Source organism: Equus quagga, chromosome 7, assembly GCF_021613505.1.
Source record: "Equus quagga isolate Etosha38 chromosome 7, UCLA_HA_Equagga_1.0, whole genome shotgun sequence".
NCBI classification, from domain to species: Eukaryota; Metazoa; Chordata; class Mammalia; order Perissodactyla; family Equidae; genus Equus; species Equus quagga.
Genome location: NC_060273.1, coordinates 24,620,968 through 24,638,470, shown reverse-complemented (window position 1 = coordinate 24,638,470; position 17,503 = coordinate 24,620,968). Strand labels below are relative to the sequence as shown.

Below are 17,503 nucleotides of genomic sequence, written 5' to 3'. Positions count from 1 at the left end.
TGGGAGAAAATATTTGCAAATCACATATGCGACAAGGGGTTAATCTCCAAAATATATAAAGACTTCACACAACTCAACAACAGTAAGAACAACTGGATCAAAAAGTGGGCAGATGATGTGAACAGACATTTTTCCAAAGAAGATATACAGATGGCCAACAGGCACATGAAAAGATGTTCAACATCACTAATCATCAGAGAAATGCAAATCAAAACTACACTGAGATATCACCTTAGACCAGTTAGCAGCAGCAAGGCAAAAAATAACAAGTGTTGGAAAGGTTGCCATGAAAAGGGAACCCTCATACACTGCTGGTAGGAATGCAAACTGGTGCAGCCACTCTAGAAAATAGTATGGAGAGTTCCCTAAATTTTATAATTGAAATACCATATGACCCCACTATCCCAATGTGTATTTATCCAAAGCACTTGAAATCAACAATTCAAAGAGACTCATGCACCCCTATGTTCACTGCAGCATTATTCATAATAGTCAAGATGTGGAAGCAACTCACCTGCCCAGTGACTGATGAATGGATAAAGAAGATGTGTATATACACACACACACATACACAACTGGAGTACTACTCAGCCATTAAAAAAAAAAGACAAAATCATCCTATTTGCACCAACATGGTTGGACTTTGAGGATATTACGTTAAGTGAAATAAGCAAGACAAAGACAAACACCATACGATTTTACTTATATCTGGAAGATAAACACATGGACAAAGAGAACAGATCAGTGGTCACCAGAGGGCAAGGGGGTTGGAGGGTGGGCATAAGGGGTAAAGGGGGCACATATATATGGTGACTGACAAATAAAAATGTACAAGTGAAATTTCACAATGTTATAGACTATTATGACCTCAATGAAAACATAAAAGCACTTGATAAAAACAAAAAACACCAAACACAAATTGAGAGACCTACAAAATACCTAACCAATGTTTTTCAAAAGTGTCAAGGCCATGGAAAACTACGGAACTGGAAAAGACTAAAGAAACAACTACTAAATGTGATGTGGGATACTGGACTGGTTCCTGGAACAGAAAAAAGACAGTAACGGAAAAACTGGAAAAATCTAAATAGTCTCCAGTTTAATTAATTGCATTGTATCAATGTGTTTCCTGATTTTGACCACTGTTCTATGGTCAAGGACGATGTTAACTTTAGGGAAAGACAGGTGAAAGGTATACTGGAACTCTCTATGCTACCTTTGCAACCTGTCATATAAGAAAAGGTTTGCTTTTCTTAAAAAGCTATACATTGGGGGTTAAGTTCATGTGCTCCGCTTCAGCGGCCCCCAGTTTCTCCAGTTTGAATCCTGGGCGCAGACACGGCACCGCTGGTCAAGCCACGCTGAGGCAGCATCCAACATGCCACAACTAGGACCCACAACTAAAAATACACAACTATGTACTGGGGGGCTTTGGGAGAAAAAGGAAAAATAAAAATCTTAAAAAAAAAAAAGAAAAGAAAAAGAAGATTGGCAACAGATGTTAGCTCAGGTGCCAATCTTTTTTTTAAAAAAAAAAGGAGCTATACATTGATGGAAACACAGGAAAGAAGTACTAGCATTCACATCCCGAAGTATACACTGATATAATTTGCATCCAAAATACATACTCAAAAATGCAAACAACACTTTGTGCATCGGAATATTAATTACACAGCCAGCTATAACAGCAATTAAAGATTATATCTGCAAAAAATAAACCTATCTTGGTCGTGATCTTTCGTCGCTGCTTTTCAATACTAAACTTAGTATTTTAATATGTTGCTTAGCATTTTACATCCATGCTCATAAGTGAAACCGCACTGCAATTTTTGTTTTTCATGCTGTTCTTCTCTGGGTTGGTATCACGGTTACAATAGCTTCTTAAAATGAGAAGGGAAGAGTTCCCTCTTTCTTTGCTATCAGAAGAATTCCTTTTCCTTGAATGTTTGCTAGAACTTACTTAGGCCATCTAGGCCTCTTCCTTTCTGATATGAGTTGTAACTACTTATTCAATTACTGTAGTGATTAAAGGAGTATTTAGAATAACATTCTTCTTGTATTACTTTGGATAATCTAAATTTATAAGGAATTTGGCTACTTCTCTAAATTTTCACTACGTTAATTGCCTTTAATCTTTATAGCATCTATAGTTACATGAATTCTCTTGCATTTACAGTTAATATTATTTGTTCCCTCTCTCCTTTTTTGATCTTACAAATACAATCATAAATAAAACCTCTAACAATTCCAATCATATTTGAAATCTCCACACATACATATGTAATGCCTAATGACCAGTTCTTTAATTCAGCCAACTGAGAGTTTTGTTTGCTTGTTTTATAATTTGTGTATTTATTTTCTATTTATCTCCTACCAGAGCAAAAGTGCACACGGGAAAATCTGAGGGGCAGTTTAAGTTCATTTGCCTAAAAACAAACTAAACACCATATCCAGGCCAAGAAAAACCAAAAAGAAAAGGAAGCAATCAACAGAGTGAAAAGGCAACCTATAAAATGGGAAAAAATATTTGTAAACCATCTATCAGATACGGGGTTAATATCCAAAATATATAAGAAACTCGTCTAACTCAATAGCAAAACCACCAATAACTCAACTTAAAAATGAGCAAAGAACTTGAACAGACATTTCTCCAAATCAGATGTTCAAAAGATGCTCAACATCACTATCATCAGGGAAATGCAAATCAAAACCACAGAGATATCACCTCACATCCATTACTATGACCACTATGAAAAAAACAGACAATAGGGACTGAAACAGTGGCATTGCGGTAAAGTTCACATGCTCAACTTTGGTAGCCCAGGGTTTGCCAATTCAGATCCCAGGTGTGGACCTACGCACCGCTTATCAAGCTAGGCTGTGGCAGGTGTCCCAGATATAAAGTAGGGTAAGATGAACACATATGTTAGCTCAGGGCCAATCTTCCTCAGCAAAAAGAGGAGGATTGGCAGTAGATGTTAGCTCAGGGCTCATCTTCCTCAAAAAAAAGATAAAGGGGAATTACAATCACAACTAAAAGAATACAGTACATAAGAATAAATATAACCAAGGAGGTGAAGGACTTACACAATGAAAACTATAGGACATTACTAAAAGAAGTTGATAATGACGTAAAGAGACGGAAAGAGATTCCATGCAGATGGATTGGAAGAATAAACATAGTTAAAAGGTCCATACTACCCAAAGCAACCTACAGATTCAATGCAATCTCAATCAGAATCCCAATGACATTCTTCATGGAAATAGATCAAAGAATCTTAAAATTAATATGGGGCAACCAAAGACCTCGAAGTGCTAAAGCAATCGTGAGAAAAAAGAACAAAGCTGGAGAAATCAGAATCCCTGACTTCAAAATACACTACAAAGCCATAGTGATCAAAACAGCATGGTACTGGTACAAAGACAGACAAACAGATCAATGGAACAGAACCAAAAGCCCAGAAACAAAACCACACATCCATGGACAGCTAATCTTCCACAAAGGTGCCAAGAAGACACAATGGAAAAAAGATAGTCTCTTCAATAAATGGTGTTGGGAAAAGTGGACAGCCATATGCAAAAAGAATGAATGTAGACCATTATCTCATGCCACATACAAAAATAAACTCAAAATGGATTAAAGACTTAAAGATAAGTCCTGAAACCATAAAACTCCTGGAAGACAATAAAGGTAATACACTCTTTATCCTTGAACTTAAAAGGATCTTTTTGAATGCCATGTTTTCTCAGACAAGGGAAACAAAAGAAAAAATAAACAAATGGGACTTCATCAGACTAGAGAGCTTCTGCAAGGCAAAAGAAACTAGGATCAAAACAAAGAGACAACCCACCAATTGCTAGAACATATTTGCAAATCATATATCAGACAAGGGGTTAATCTCCATAATATATAAGGAACTCACACAACTGAACAATAAAAAAAAACAAACAGCCCAATCAAAAAATGGGCAGAGGAGATGAACAGACAGTTTTCCAAAGAAGATACACAGATGGCCAATAAACACATGAAAAGATGTTCAACATCACTAATCATCAGGGAAATGACATTAAAACTACACTAAGATACCACCTTATGCCTGTTAAAATGGATATAATTACTAAGACTAAAAATAACAAATGTTGGAGAGGGGGTATGGAGAAAAGGGAACCCTCATACACTGCTGGTGGGAATGCAAACTGGTGCAGCCATTATGGAAAACAGTATGAAGATTCCTCAAAAAATTAAAAATAGAACTACCATATGACCCAGCTATCCCACTACTGGGTATCTATTCAAAGAGCTTGAAGTTGGCAATTCCAAAAGTCCCATGCACCCCAATGTTCATTGCAGCATTATTTACAATAGTCAAGACATGGAAGTGCACATCAACAGATGACTGGACAAAGAAGATGTGGTATATATACAATGGAATAGTACTCAGCCATAAAAAAAGAAAAAAATCGTACCATTTGCAACAACATGGATGGACCCTGAGGAAATTATTTTAAGTGAAATAAGCCAGATAGAGAAGGACAATCTTTGTATGACTGCACTCATACGAGGAATTTAAAAATGTAGACAAAGAAAACAGATTAGTGGCTACCAGGGGAAAGGTGGGGTGGGGGGTGGGCACAAAGGGTGAAGGGTGCACCTACAACACGACTGACAAACAATAATGTACAACTGAAATTTCACAAAATTGTAACCTATCATTAACTCAATAAAAATTTTTTTAAAAATGTGCTCTATATATACACAACGAAATATTATACAGCCTTGAAAAAGAAGGAAATCCTGCCATACATGACAACACGAATTAATCTGGGGCACATTATACTAAATGAAATAAGCAAGACACAGAAGGACAAATACTGCATGATGCCATTTATATGAGGTATATGAAATAGTCAAACACATAAAAGCAGAGAGCACATTGGTCACTGCCAGGGTCTAGAGGAGGGGGAAACGGGGAGTTGCTATTCAAAAGGTATAAAGCTTCAGTTATGCAAGATTATCAAGTTCTAGAGATATCTGCTATATAACATTATAATTAACAACATGTATTATACACTGAAAGTTTTGTTATGAGGGTAGATCTCATGTTAAGTGTTCTTACCACAATAATAATAATAAAACATTGCTTTGGAGTTACATCATGATTACATCATGACCTTACTAAACATAGGGAATGAGGACATTTTTGAGGCAGGTACACACTTTAGTAACTACGTTAAAAACAAAAGGCTCTTTAAATATATTTCTAGGGCTGGCCCGGTGGCGCAGTGGTTAAATGCGCACCTTCCGCTTCGGCGGCCCAGGGTTTGCCAGTTCGGATCCTGGGTGCAGACCTATGCACTGCTTGTCAAGCCATGCTGTGGCAGGCATCCCACATAAAATAGAGGAAGATGGGCACCGATGTAAGCTCAGGGCCAGTCTTCCTCAGCACAAAGAGGACGACTGGCAGCAGATGTTAGCTCAGGGATAATCTTCCTCAAAAAAAAAAAAAATACATATATACACACACATATTTTCCTCTCCTGATTTCCAAATAATGATTTAATTTAGTAGATTAAAAGTCAAGTTCTAAATCTTATGTACTTTGATGTGAAAAGATCACAGGAAAAAAAAAGTCACAAACAAGCAAAAAGGAAATGTAAGAATAAGTTCTATGGTGGTGACTGGAGTTGGAAGCATCAGTAAAAACTCATAGATTTGAGGTTTTGTACTCTTACATACATAGACCAAGATACATATATACATACACATACGTCCTACTTTTATCCACTGAGAGGGCCTAGAAGTACTAACACTCCAACTGAAATGAACACATCATGCATCCAAATTTTGGATTCTAAATACCATTCTTTAGTAAAAGGAACTAGGGTTCCTTAAAGAAGTGATTGATTCCAGGGCTACGCAGGAAAAACACAAGATGATCCTGGACCCTCTCCAGCGTTAGAAAATACAGAAGTGTTTTAAAAAGAAACAAACAAAAGATACAGAAGCCAACCCAAAAGAGTTTCCAACGGCTAAAGCCGGAAAAATATGAGCAATAAAATGAATAGTAATAGTACTGGATTATAACCAAAGGAATAAAGATCCTTGAGCCCAAATTAATATAAATAATTTAATAAATAGAGGGAGAAGTAACTCTTCCTTAGAAAGGAATTTCAATTTTTAAATGCAAAACAAAAAGAAAGAAAAAACAGCCATGAGAATACCAAAGTAATAACTGATGCAGGTAAGATAAACTGATGAATGAAAAATTTAGTGGGTAAAAGATTAAGGAGAAACAGTATATTTGCATATCCACAAAGTATCTATCCCCTAAAATATTTATTAATTACAAAATACTATTATTATTTTTAGTTTTTATTTTATTATTTATTTTTACACCATAAAAAATATTTTTATGATGTAACTTTACACTTGAAAACCTGGAAGACACTACTTTAATCAATTAATGAAGGTTAACATCACCAGTAATAAGACATACTGATATCATGTACTCCCTAATATGACATGCTGAGGTCACATCACTTCTATGGTACTCTTTCCAAAATCCATAACTTCACTCTAACCATGAGAAAACAACAGACAAAACCAAACTGAGGGGCATTCTACAAAATATCTGACTAGTACTCTTCAAAAGTGTTGAAGTCATAAAAGACAAAGAAAGACTAAAGAACCGTGGCAAACCGGAGAAAACTAAAGAGACATGACACCTACATGCGATGTGGGATCCTGAAATGGATCTTAAAAGAAAAAGGACATTAGTGGAAAAATCGATGAAACTCAAATAGTTTCCAGTTTAATTAATGGAACTGCATCAATGTTAATTTCTTGGTTTTGATAACTGTTCCATGGTTAAGTAAGGTCCTACATTAGAGAAAGCTGGATGAAGGATACACAGGAACTCTACTATCTTTGTAACTCTTCTGTAAATCTAAAATTATTTCAAAACAAAAAGTTTAAGTCTATAAGATTTTAATGGTAGAGCAAGAGTCTTCTATTAAGAAAGAATTAAAACAGGATTATAAAACAGTGGAGAATAACTTCAACCATGTTAAATTAAAAAAAAGGAAAGATTTAGAAAAAAAAGAAAGCAAATACTTGAAAGCATTAACAACAACTTGTCTGGATGCTAGAATTATAAATAGCTGTTTTTCTTTATACTTTTTGGTATTTTCCAAAATTTTCTACACTAGGCATGGATTACTTTTATGATCAATGAAATAAAAAAATATTTTTTAAGAAAGAATTATAGCTCTTGCACCAATATGAAAGATAAATTAAGGGATGACATAGATTGGAAAGTATCAAATCACTTCAGTTGTTAAAGGGTGAAATAATGAGAATCTAAATCACAATCAATAGAATTAGGTATGCAAAAGGATATAGTAAGTTAGAGAAAGAAGATTTTCAGTCTAAGCCACTGGATAGCTAATGGTACCATTACCAAAATAAGAAGAGGTTAACAGAGAGCACGATAGACTTCATTGTAGACAAACTGAGCTTGAAGTGCCTGTGGATCATTTGAGAGAATATATCCAACAGGCAACTGCAAAACCGAGGATGAAAACTCAGAAGGGAGACTGGGGCTAGAAATAAAGAACTTCAAGGTGTCAAATTACAAGTAGTCAATGATGACATGGAGATGGCTTACTACTCCTACCATCAAAATGTAGAGTAATAAAAGAAAGCTAAGGACAGAATCAGAGAGAATTCATCAGGCAAAGAATGAGCCAAGGAAGAGCTAAGAGGGGAAATTAAAAAGAAACTGCCAAAGGGTTGGGGAAAAAACTACAAGAGATTGGTATATCTGAATCCAATAGAAGTCCTTCTTTTCTAGCATGCTTTGCCAGAGTCCAATTAAGATGAGAATTAAGTCACCTCTATTAGATTTGATAGTAAAGAAATCACTAGTGATCACAAGAAAATGAGCTTCAATGGAGACATGAGTCAGCCTGTAGAGAACTGAGGAGGTGAAAGAGAAAAATGGATTAGCAGCAAGCATGATAGATTTCTGCAATTTAGGCATTTTCTCAATTTATTAAAAGATTCAATTCTACATATGATGGACTGTAGCCAGCTTAAATATAATACTCAGGGCTTGTATTTCCAGCAAGAAAACCTGAAAAGCCTCCTACAACATGACATCCAAACTGATAACTTACCATACAAGTAGTCTTGGCTAGAAAAAAGATAAAGAAAAAAGTGTAGAAAAGCAAGGTAAACAGAAGGCACAAAATAACAGAATAAAAATAAATATTTATCACTTTATCAATATTTATCCATATCAACAATCACTATAGATAAGACCAACTAAACTCATCACTTAAAAGATGGATTGTCCAAATGGATTTTTAAAAATCCAGCAATTCCAGACACAGGTGAAAACATCTGTCTTTAAAAGACTTATACACTAATATTCATGGCTGTTTTACCCAGTCAAAGCATGAAAACAACTCAAATATTCAACTAGAGGGGAAGAGATATACAAACTGTGGAATAAACCATAAAACTGACTACTCTTCAGCAATAAAAATTGCTGATATACATAACAACATGGATAAATCTCAAAAATATTTTACTGAGCAAAAGAAACCAGACACAAAAATACGTACTGAATGATTCTATTTTTATGCAGGTCTACAGAAAAAGCAAACTAATAAATATTGTCAGAAAGAAAATCAATTTGCCTGGGGCTGGGGCGAGTCTAGAGAAACTGACTGGGAGTGGGGCACAAGGGAACATCTGGGGGTAATGAAAATGTTCATCATCTTGATCATGGTCATCCTCACACAGGTGTACGTATTTACCAAAGACTCAGGGAATTCTACATTTTCAATAGATGTATTTCATTGTATTATAAATAAAATTTCAATAAAGTTGATTTTAAAAACCTGGTCCAGCCAAACACTTGTTTATAAGCAACTCGCCTAAAATATAAAGACACATAAAGGTTGAAGTCACATAAAGGAAGGAAAAAGAAAGACTTGGCAAGTATTAGTAACCAAAAACAATCTAGTATAGTTATATCAATATCAGAAAACATAAACTTTAAGGTAAAAAGCATTATTATGGATAAAGAGGACTACTCAGCAATGATGAAACAAATAATCAGTACCACGGTTTTTACTGCTGTTTTATTACCCAACAATTAAGAAGTATACTCTTTTCATGAGTATATGATAGATTTTTTTTTTTCTGCTGGGAAAGATTCGCCTTGAGCTAACATCTCTTGCTAATCTTCCTCTCTCTCTCTCTTTTTCTTCTTTCCCCTCTCCAAAGCCCCAATGCATATGTGTATACTCTAGCTCTAAGTCCTTCTGGCTCTATGTGAGCTGCCACCACAGCATGGCAGCTAACAGACGAGTGGTGTGGTTTCACACTGGGAACCGAAACCAGGCCGCTGAAGCAGTGAGAGTGCTGAACTTTAACCACTAGGCCATCAAGACTGGTTCTATGATGGACTTTTAAAACCTGACCATATACTAGGTATATAGCACTTCTCAATAAATTTCAAATAGTTTGTATTAGAAACTATGTAACTGTAACAATAATACAATTCAGTTGAAATTTAATAACAAAAATATAATTCTAAGAACCTAATTTATGTCTAGTTTTTAAAATATTTCTTTGACCCACGAGTTACAAAGTCATAAGGGAAATTAGAAAATATCTACAATTGAATAATAATCAAAATCTATGGACTGTAGCTGAAGATGTACATAGAGGGAAATTTATAATTAAAGATTCACAGAAGACTGAATATTAATGGGCTAATGGGCTAATTTAAGTTAGAAAAAGAACAGGGGGAATAAACAGTAGTAAATTATTGAACAAGAAAACAAAGATATTACGGAGAGGATTCACAAAGCTAAAATCTAGATCTTCAAAGACTTAAAAAATTGGCAAATTTTTGGGGCTGGCCCTGTGGCCGAGTGGTTAAGTTCACGCGCTCCACTGCAGGTGGCCCAGTGTTTCGTTGGTTCGAATCCTGGGCACAGACACGGCACTGCTCATCAAGCCACGCTGAGGCAGCGTCCCACATGCCACAACTAGAAGGACCCACAACAAAGAATATACAACTATGTACTGGGGGGCTTTGGGGAGAAAAAGGAAAAAATAAAATCTTTAAAAGAAAAAAATTGGCAAATTTTTGATAAAACTGGTCAAGAAAAAACAACCAAATGCACAAATATAGCATTAGGAATGGAAAAGGAGATAATTACAGAAACAGCAGAGCTTTAGGTAAAAATGAGTACAGCGTTGGGCAGAAATTGATTATTACAGATCATTACATATTTGGTCACCACAGCCATTCATTTTCACTTACCGCCAACAGAATACACATTTATTTGCACATGCCAAGCTCGGGGTAGTTTCCATGCAACGATGGCTTTCGATGCCATAGAATGTATGTTTATAGCAACCTCCTCTCCCTCGGAGCATCGACTGTGCAAGTAAAAAAAAAAAATGATAATTTGAATAAAATCCTCAAAGCAAGGAAACAAAACACCAAGGCATCATTTTTTAAGAAGAAACCATGCATTTCATAACCATAAATACCCCTACTGGTATCTGCAGGATGCAAAAAATTAATTTTACAGCATTACAGTGTTTTGATGGTGCATTGGGTTTTGATAGCGCTTTTGGCTTTCTAAAACCCAATAAAATAAACCTATGATTCATTAACTCTGAAAGCTCTATAGGGAGGACCACTGATGCTTTCATTTTCAAATCCATCCAACTGCCTCAAATAATATTAGTACAATAATATATAACGCCAAGGGATAGATAAGACAGGCTCCTAGAAAAGGGGGGCAACACACAGGTGAAAGACTATCTCTGCTTTGAATAAGGGAGGGTGCCTAAGGGAATGAATCCTGGAGCATATTCTATGTCAAGTGAATGGTAGATTTGAACATACTGAGACTGCTAAGGGGACAAGCAGCATGTATGTAAGAAACAGATTATCCCAAAAAAGAACACCATTTATTATGTGAGTGGTAAAACCATGGTAACTGTAGTATGAATGGATAATTGAAGAAACATTGAGGATCAACTTAGAGTTGGAATCACAAAATAATATCAAGCTTTTTGAGGTATCATCAGAAAGATCCATCCAGAAGCTCTGTGTAAGATAAGGCTGATTTCAGTAAAAGTAAAACCTGTGAGGAGGTTATGCAAGAAAGGTCATGGTGACTTGGCTTATAATACTAGTGGAATAAAGGGAAAGGGTACCAAAGAAATACAATCACTAGCATTCCTGATTAGAGGGGCAAAACAGAGAAAGTCATCCAAGATAACTAAGATTTTGAGCCTATGTGACAGAACTTTGATGGAATTAAAAACAGGAACAACAAACAAGGAGATACAGATGGTTAGGCTTTACACATATGTACCAGTGTACTAATATTATAATGCTGTGCACAACAAAAGAAAACTACATCAAATCTACCAGCCTGACTACTACGTCAGTTGATCACAAAATCTTTTATTTTTTTGTCCTGATAAAAGGGGTTTCCCTGTCCATTTCACTTAGTATTTGCATTATGGGAAAAAAAGGAGTAAAGGAAAAATATTGTTCATGATAACTGTGCCTACAAACTCTTTTCCAAGTTCCCAAGAAACTATCCAAGAAAGGCCAACAAAACATTCAGATCTTGCAAATAGCACTGAAAACTAAAAATAAAAGTCTACCAAATGACAAAGTCACAGAGTAATTATCACTAAATATCATGCGAATAGAGAAACAAAGTTGAAGACCTGCACATTTCATTCATTATTTACTGAGAAGTTAATAGACCTCAAGCACGCTCTGTGTTGAATGTACAATGATGAACAAGACAGAGCCCCTACCCATGATCTGGTCTGAGGAATTGGTGAGTTAAGCAGGCAAAATGTGCACTACTACTACGATAGAGTGATTGGATCAATCAAGATTCTTTTGCAAGCAAGAAAAACTGACTTTAGCTAAACAGAATCTATCTCATAGCTCAAAGAATCCTTAGAAAGGCAGGAATGAAGGAAGGCTGGCAGTAGGACTACCACTCAATGCCCCAGAAACCATCTACTACAGACACCACCATTCTCCTGGATACCATAACCCACACACTCCTGAAAAGCAGATACTGCTGCCATCGTCACAAAAAATGAGTTCTCCATGTCCCAGCCTCTTTCCATCACTCACTCCACACTCAAAGCCTCAGGCTGAACAGAATGACTATCCTAGATGATATTTTTATAACTGGGTTGCCAGAGCATGGTAAAGGAAGCAGTATCTGTCCTCCTTAGCTTCTGTAGCAGGCAGTGGGCCCTCGAGCCAAACAAAGCCCATTTAACAGAGAATTCCCCAACCACGAAAAGGCTAAGATGCTGCGCAAGCAGAGAAGACAAATATCCATCATGGTGTTACTGAAGCCCATGATATAGAGGACCAATCCAGCCAGCCTTGCAGGACCAGTGAGAACTTCCCAGAGGTATGATGTCCAAAGTGAATACAGAAGGGCTCAAAAGATAAAAGGACAAAGACATATGAGAGAAGGGATGACACGTTTTTCCTTAAAAAACTGAGTTTTTTCCCCTAAAGTTTTACACTTTAAAGTTCGTGATCTATTTTGAGTTAATTTTTATATGAAGTGTGAAGTTTAAGACAAGTTTTTTGTGTGTTTGTGTGTACTTTTGGTGTGTGTGGTTTGGTGGTGGTGGTGGTGTTTTTGGGGTTTTTTACCTGTGGATATCTAATTGCCCTAGCACCATTTGTTGGAAAGGTTATCCTCCTCCAATGAACTGCTTTGGCACCTCTGTAAAAAATCAGTTAAGCACATTTGTGGATTCACTTCCAGAATCTCTATTCTATTCTATTGATCTATGTGTCCACCCTTCCACCAATACCACTGTCTTGATTACTGTGGCAATACAGTAAGATACAATATCAGGGTATATGATTCTCCCATTTTATTATTATTCTCAACATTGTTTAAGCTGTTTTAGGAACTGTGACTTTCTTTATAAATATTAGAATAAGCTTGTCTATTTCTACAAAAACCTTACTGGGATTTTAATAGAAATTGCATTAAACCTACAGATCAATTTGGGGAAAACTACTATTTTACTATATTGAGTCTTCCAATCATAAACATTTATTTAGATTTGTTTCAATGTATTTGGATTTTCATTGATTTCCCAACTGACATCTTTCCTCATTTCCAATGTAAGCATTTATTGTTGTAAATTTCCCTCTGAGCACTAATTGAGCAACATCCCACATACGTTTTATTTTTATCATTCAGTTGCAAGTATTTTTTCATTTCCTTTGAGACCTCCTCTTTGACCTATGGCTTTTTTGGGAATGTGTTGTTTAATTTCCACATATTTAGAGATTTTCCTTTTGTTTCTATTATTGATTTCTAGTTTGATTCCATTATGGCCAGAGAACACACTCTGTATGATTTCAATTGTTGTAAATCTGCTGAAGTTTGTTCTATGGCCTAGGACAATGCTCTATCTTGGTGCATGTTCCATAAGCACTCAAAAAAAATATGTATTCTGCTGTTGCTGGGTGGTGTTCTTTATATGGCAATTAGATCCTATTGATTAACTGTGTTGTTCAGATTTTCTATATCCTTGTGATTTTCCGTCTAGTAGTTCTAGTTCCAGCAGTGGCTGAGGGGGTTTCAAAGTCCCCAACTATAACTGTGGGTTAGGTTTTGTTTTTAAAATTTCTCTATTCAACCACATCAGTTTTTGCTTGATTTATTTTGAGCCTCTGATATTTGGTGAATATTCATTTAGTATGGATAGATAATTTTATCACTATGAAGTGTCGTTCTCTGTCTCTAGCAATTTTCTTTGCTTGTTCTATTTAATCTGGTATTAATATAGACAATCCTGCTTTTTGGATACTTTTGGCAAGATACACATTTTTCTATCATTTTACTCAACCTACTTATGTCAATGGATTTGAAGTGAGTTTCTTGTAAACATCATATATTTGGGTCATTTTTTTAATCTACCCTCCCAATCTCTAACATTTGATTGGCATATTTAGAATATTTACATTTGAAGTAATTACTGATATGTTTTCCCTTGAGTCTGCTCTTTTATTATTTGTTTCCTGCTTGTTTCCTCGGGTTCTCATTCCTGTTACTCTTTTCTTGATTTCCTGCAGGTTAAACATTTTTAGGATTCCGCCTTAATTTACCTTGTTTTTGAGCGTCTCTTTGTATAGTTTTTGTAGTGGCTGTTCTGGGTATTACAATATACATACATGACTTATCACAGTCTACTAATATCAACATTTTACCACTTCAAGCGAAGTGTGAAAACATCACTTCCATTCAGGTCCCTTTAACCTTCTTTCTTTTAAATTAAATATCATTTTCTTAAGTATGACATGGTGCTACAATTTTTGTTTCAATCACCAAATACAATTTCTAAAACTCACGAGGAAAATGATCATCTATTGTATGTACCCAAATTTCTGCTCTTTACATCATTCCTTCTTCCTTCCTGGTGCACCAAGAATCTTTGTTTCATCATTTCATTAGGTTTGAAGAACTTCCTTTAGCTGATCTTTAAGGGCAGATCTGCTAGCAACAAATTCTTTTAGTTTTCTTTCATCTGATAATATCTTTATTTGATCGTCATTCTTCAAGGATAGTTTTACTGGATATAGAATTCACGGTTGATAGCTATTTTCTTTCAACACTTGAAAAATGTGACACTTCCCCCTGGCCTCCATGATTTCAGATGAAAAATCTGATGTCAAACTGATGTCAATATACTGTTTATCTCCAGCATCTTTCAAGATTTTTTTTTTAGTTTTCAGATCATTAATTTTAAGGTGTCTTGGTGTGGATTACTTTGGTTTTATCCTATTGTGGGTTCTCACTCTCTGTTGTTCAGATTGGGTAAATTCTATTGACCTGTCCTGTTCACAGATCATTCTATTGATCTAGTAAAGTCACTCATTCTATCCTCTGTCATCCCCACTCTACTTCTGAATCCATCCAATGAGGTTTTTATTTATTGTTGTATTTTTCATTTTTAAATTCCCTCGTGGTTCTTTTTATAACTTCCATTTCCTTGCTGAGATTTTTTATTTTTTCATTTGTTTGAAGAGAATATGTAACTGATTGCTGAAGCATTTTCATGACAGTTGCTTTAAAATCCTTGTCAGATTATTCCACCGTCTAATTCAACTGGTGTTGACATCAGTTCACTATCTTTTCTTGTTCAAGTTGTGATTTTCTTGGTTCTTGGTACAACAGGTGATTTTTTATTGCACCCCAGACCATTTTATACTATGTTAGGAAACTCTGGATCCTATTTAACTCTTTACTTTAGCAGATAGTCACTTGGTTTAAGCTGAGCATGCAGGTCCTGGACAACTCTTGTGTCCTGTAGTTCCAATGGCAGCTTAATTTTCAGAACCTTTGTAGTGTCATCTTTCTTGGGCTCCCACTGGTCTCTGCTGGTGCCGTGTGAGGTGGCGTGGAAGGGGTTTCTCCAGCCTGGCCCAATGGGGGTCCCTCAGTGAAGGAGGGGAGGTCTTAGGCCAGCAGGTTCCAAGGGCAGGGTATTTGTGTGGCAGGGTCTCTAGCTGATGCCCCTGGCAGCCCCAGTACCTGTAGGTGGGAGAGGAGTCTCAGGCCTCAAAGACCAAGAGGTTTCCCCAGGTGCCCACTTCTGGTGGTGGGGTTCCACTTGCCAGTGTCACCTAGCCACCACGGCATCTCTCAGTAGAGGGAAGGGAGTCTCAGGCCCAGCAAGGATGGAGAGCACTTCACAGGCCAGATCACTTGTGGCAGGGGTAGGGTGATGGAGAGGAGTCTGTCTCTTTCCACTTCCACTTGGCTGCCCTGGTATCGCTTGGCAGGAGAGGGGAATTTCAGACCAAGCAGGGAAGGAGAGCACTGGCCCCAGGTGCTTATTATTAGTGAGGCTCCCAACTGATCTCCTTTGCAAGTGGTACTGGGCTCACCTGGTCCTGTCGGAGGCACTTGCATTCCATGAGCCTCCTTAGGCAGCCTTCTGACTCTTAATAGAATCAGGAAACACAGGGTCTCAGATGCCTTCTTCTTTATGTGGGGCGATGTAAGACATCCTGCGCTGTTGTTCCTCCAGTTCTGGGGTCCGAAACCAGTCAGCCTCCCTCTTACCAACTTTCAGAGTTCTCGTTTGGTTACCTCTTATGTTTTCCAGAGTTCAGATTGTGCGTAGCAGTAAGGAGCAGGGTTTATGCCATCTTGTCCAGACCAGAAGTCCTCAGATACTACATTTTGAAAGGAAGTACTCCTTCATCTGAAAATTAGTAGATAAACAGGGTGGAAAAGGAAAAGACCTAAGAGCAACACATGTTTAGAATTAAAAGTGTTCATGTTATGAATCTAGGGGAAAAGAAATTATAGTTGCAGATTCATTAATCCATGAATGCTTGTCCTTGAAGCAAACAAGAGTCTGAGAAAATAGAACTGCAGCCCAGCAGAGCCACAGTGAATAAATTCAAGTGTGAAACTAATTAAAGAAACCTCAACTAAACTGGTATCAGGGAAGGCCTGGAGGGGGAGCTCTCAGACCCTATCATACATCAATTACTCCAAAAAGGAAGAGCCACGTGCATCTCCGACAGGAAAGTGTTTTCTTCTTTACTACCCAGAGAGATGAAGGAAGATTCCTCTCCCCGCCTGGGAACAACCCAGCCAATAAGAGACTGTAGCAACCCAATCAGTGAGAAGCCTCTACACTTTGGACTCCCAGCTTCCTCCAATGGACTCTTTGTTTACTACAGCCCATCCCAACTTTCCCTTTTCCTCTGGAAAAGTAAGCCCCTTCTTTGTTTCCCTGGATTTACCTATGGGCCGCCATAGTCTGCATATCTCAAATTCCAATTCTTTTAGTTGTTCCCGAATAAACTCATTCTGCGGGTAAAACAACCGGCCAACATACTTTTTAAGTTAACACAAGACACCATCACTAGGAAGGCTCTGTGCACATCAATTTAGGGAAGGGGAATGGAGGCAGAGTGTTGGGAGACAATTCTCCACGGGTCTCTCTCTCTGAATGTCTTGCAAGATGAGGCATTAACTGCCTTTATTCTAGACTACCTTCTCAAAAGCTTTGTATAGTGAATAGTCTTGGAAAATATAGTGTCTCCCTTTGTAGCAAATGACTAGTACACTTAATGTCCAGCATAACAAAGATGTGTCCCTCTAGGGCAAAGGTCAAGCAGGATTACTGTCAATTACAAAAGGCTCATGTTCCCTAAGCTTGCAATTCCTCTCTTAAAATGTATGTGCAGATCTTATCTGGCCCTCCTAGTGCTGCTTAATGGGAACTGAGGCTTACGAACCAGAGTAAAAGATGATATTCCGGCTACTGCTATTATTATAAGTAATAAACTGTCCTTGCCTTCTGCCAGCATCCATGAAATTGTGGCAGGCTAACTTCTTAGCTTGCAGGTAGGGTAAAATTTCATAGTCTTCATTTTTG

At 37.0% G+C, this 17,503-nt stretch overlaps 1 protein-coding gene across 5 annotated transcripts in view; it reads right to left on the bottom strand.

The window, feature by feature from the left end:
• Nucleotides 1-17,503, bottom strand: part of LOC124242811 (S-adenosyl-L-methionine-dependent tRNA 4-demethylwyosine synthase TYW1) — a 213,546-nt gene that overhangs the window by 127,250 nt on the left and 68,793 nt on the right. For all 5 annotated transcript variants that reach the window (XM_046668117.1, XM_046668119.1, XM_046668120.1 and 2 more), the window contains exon 10: nt 10,344-10,462. In XM_046668117.1, the coding sequence (XP_046524073.1) occupies nt 10,344-10,462 (119 nt within the window). The remainder of the gene's footprint in view (nt 1-10,343; nt 10,463-17,503) is intronic.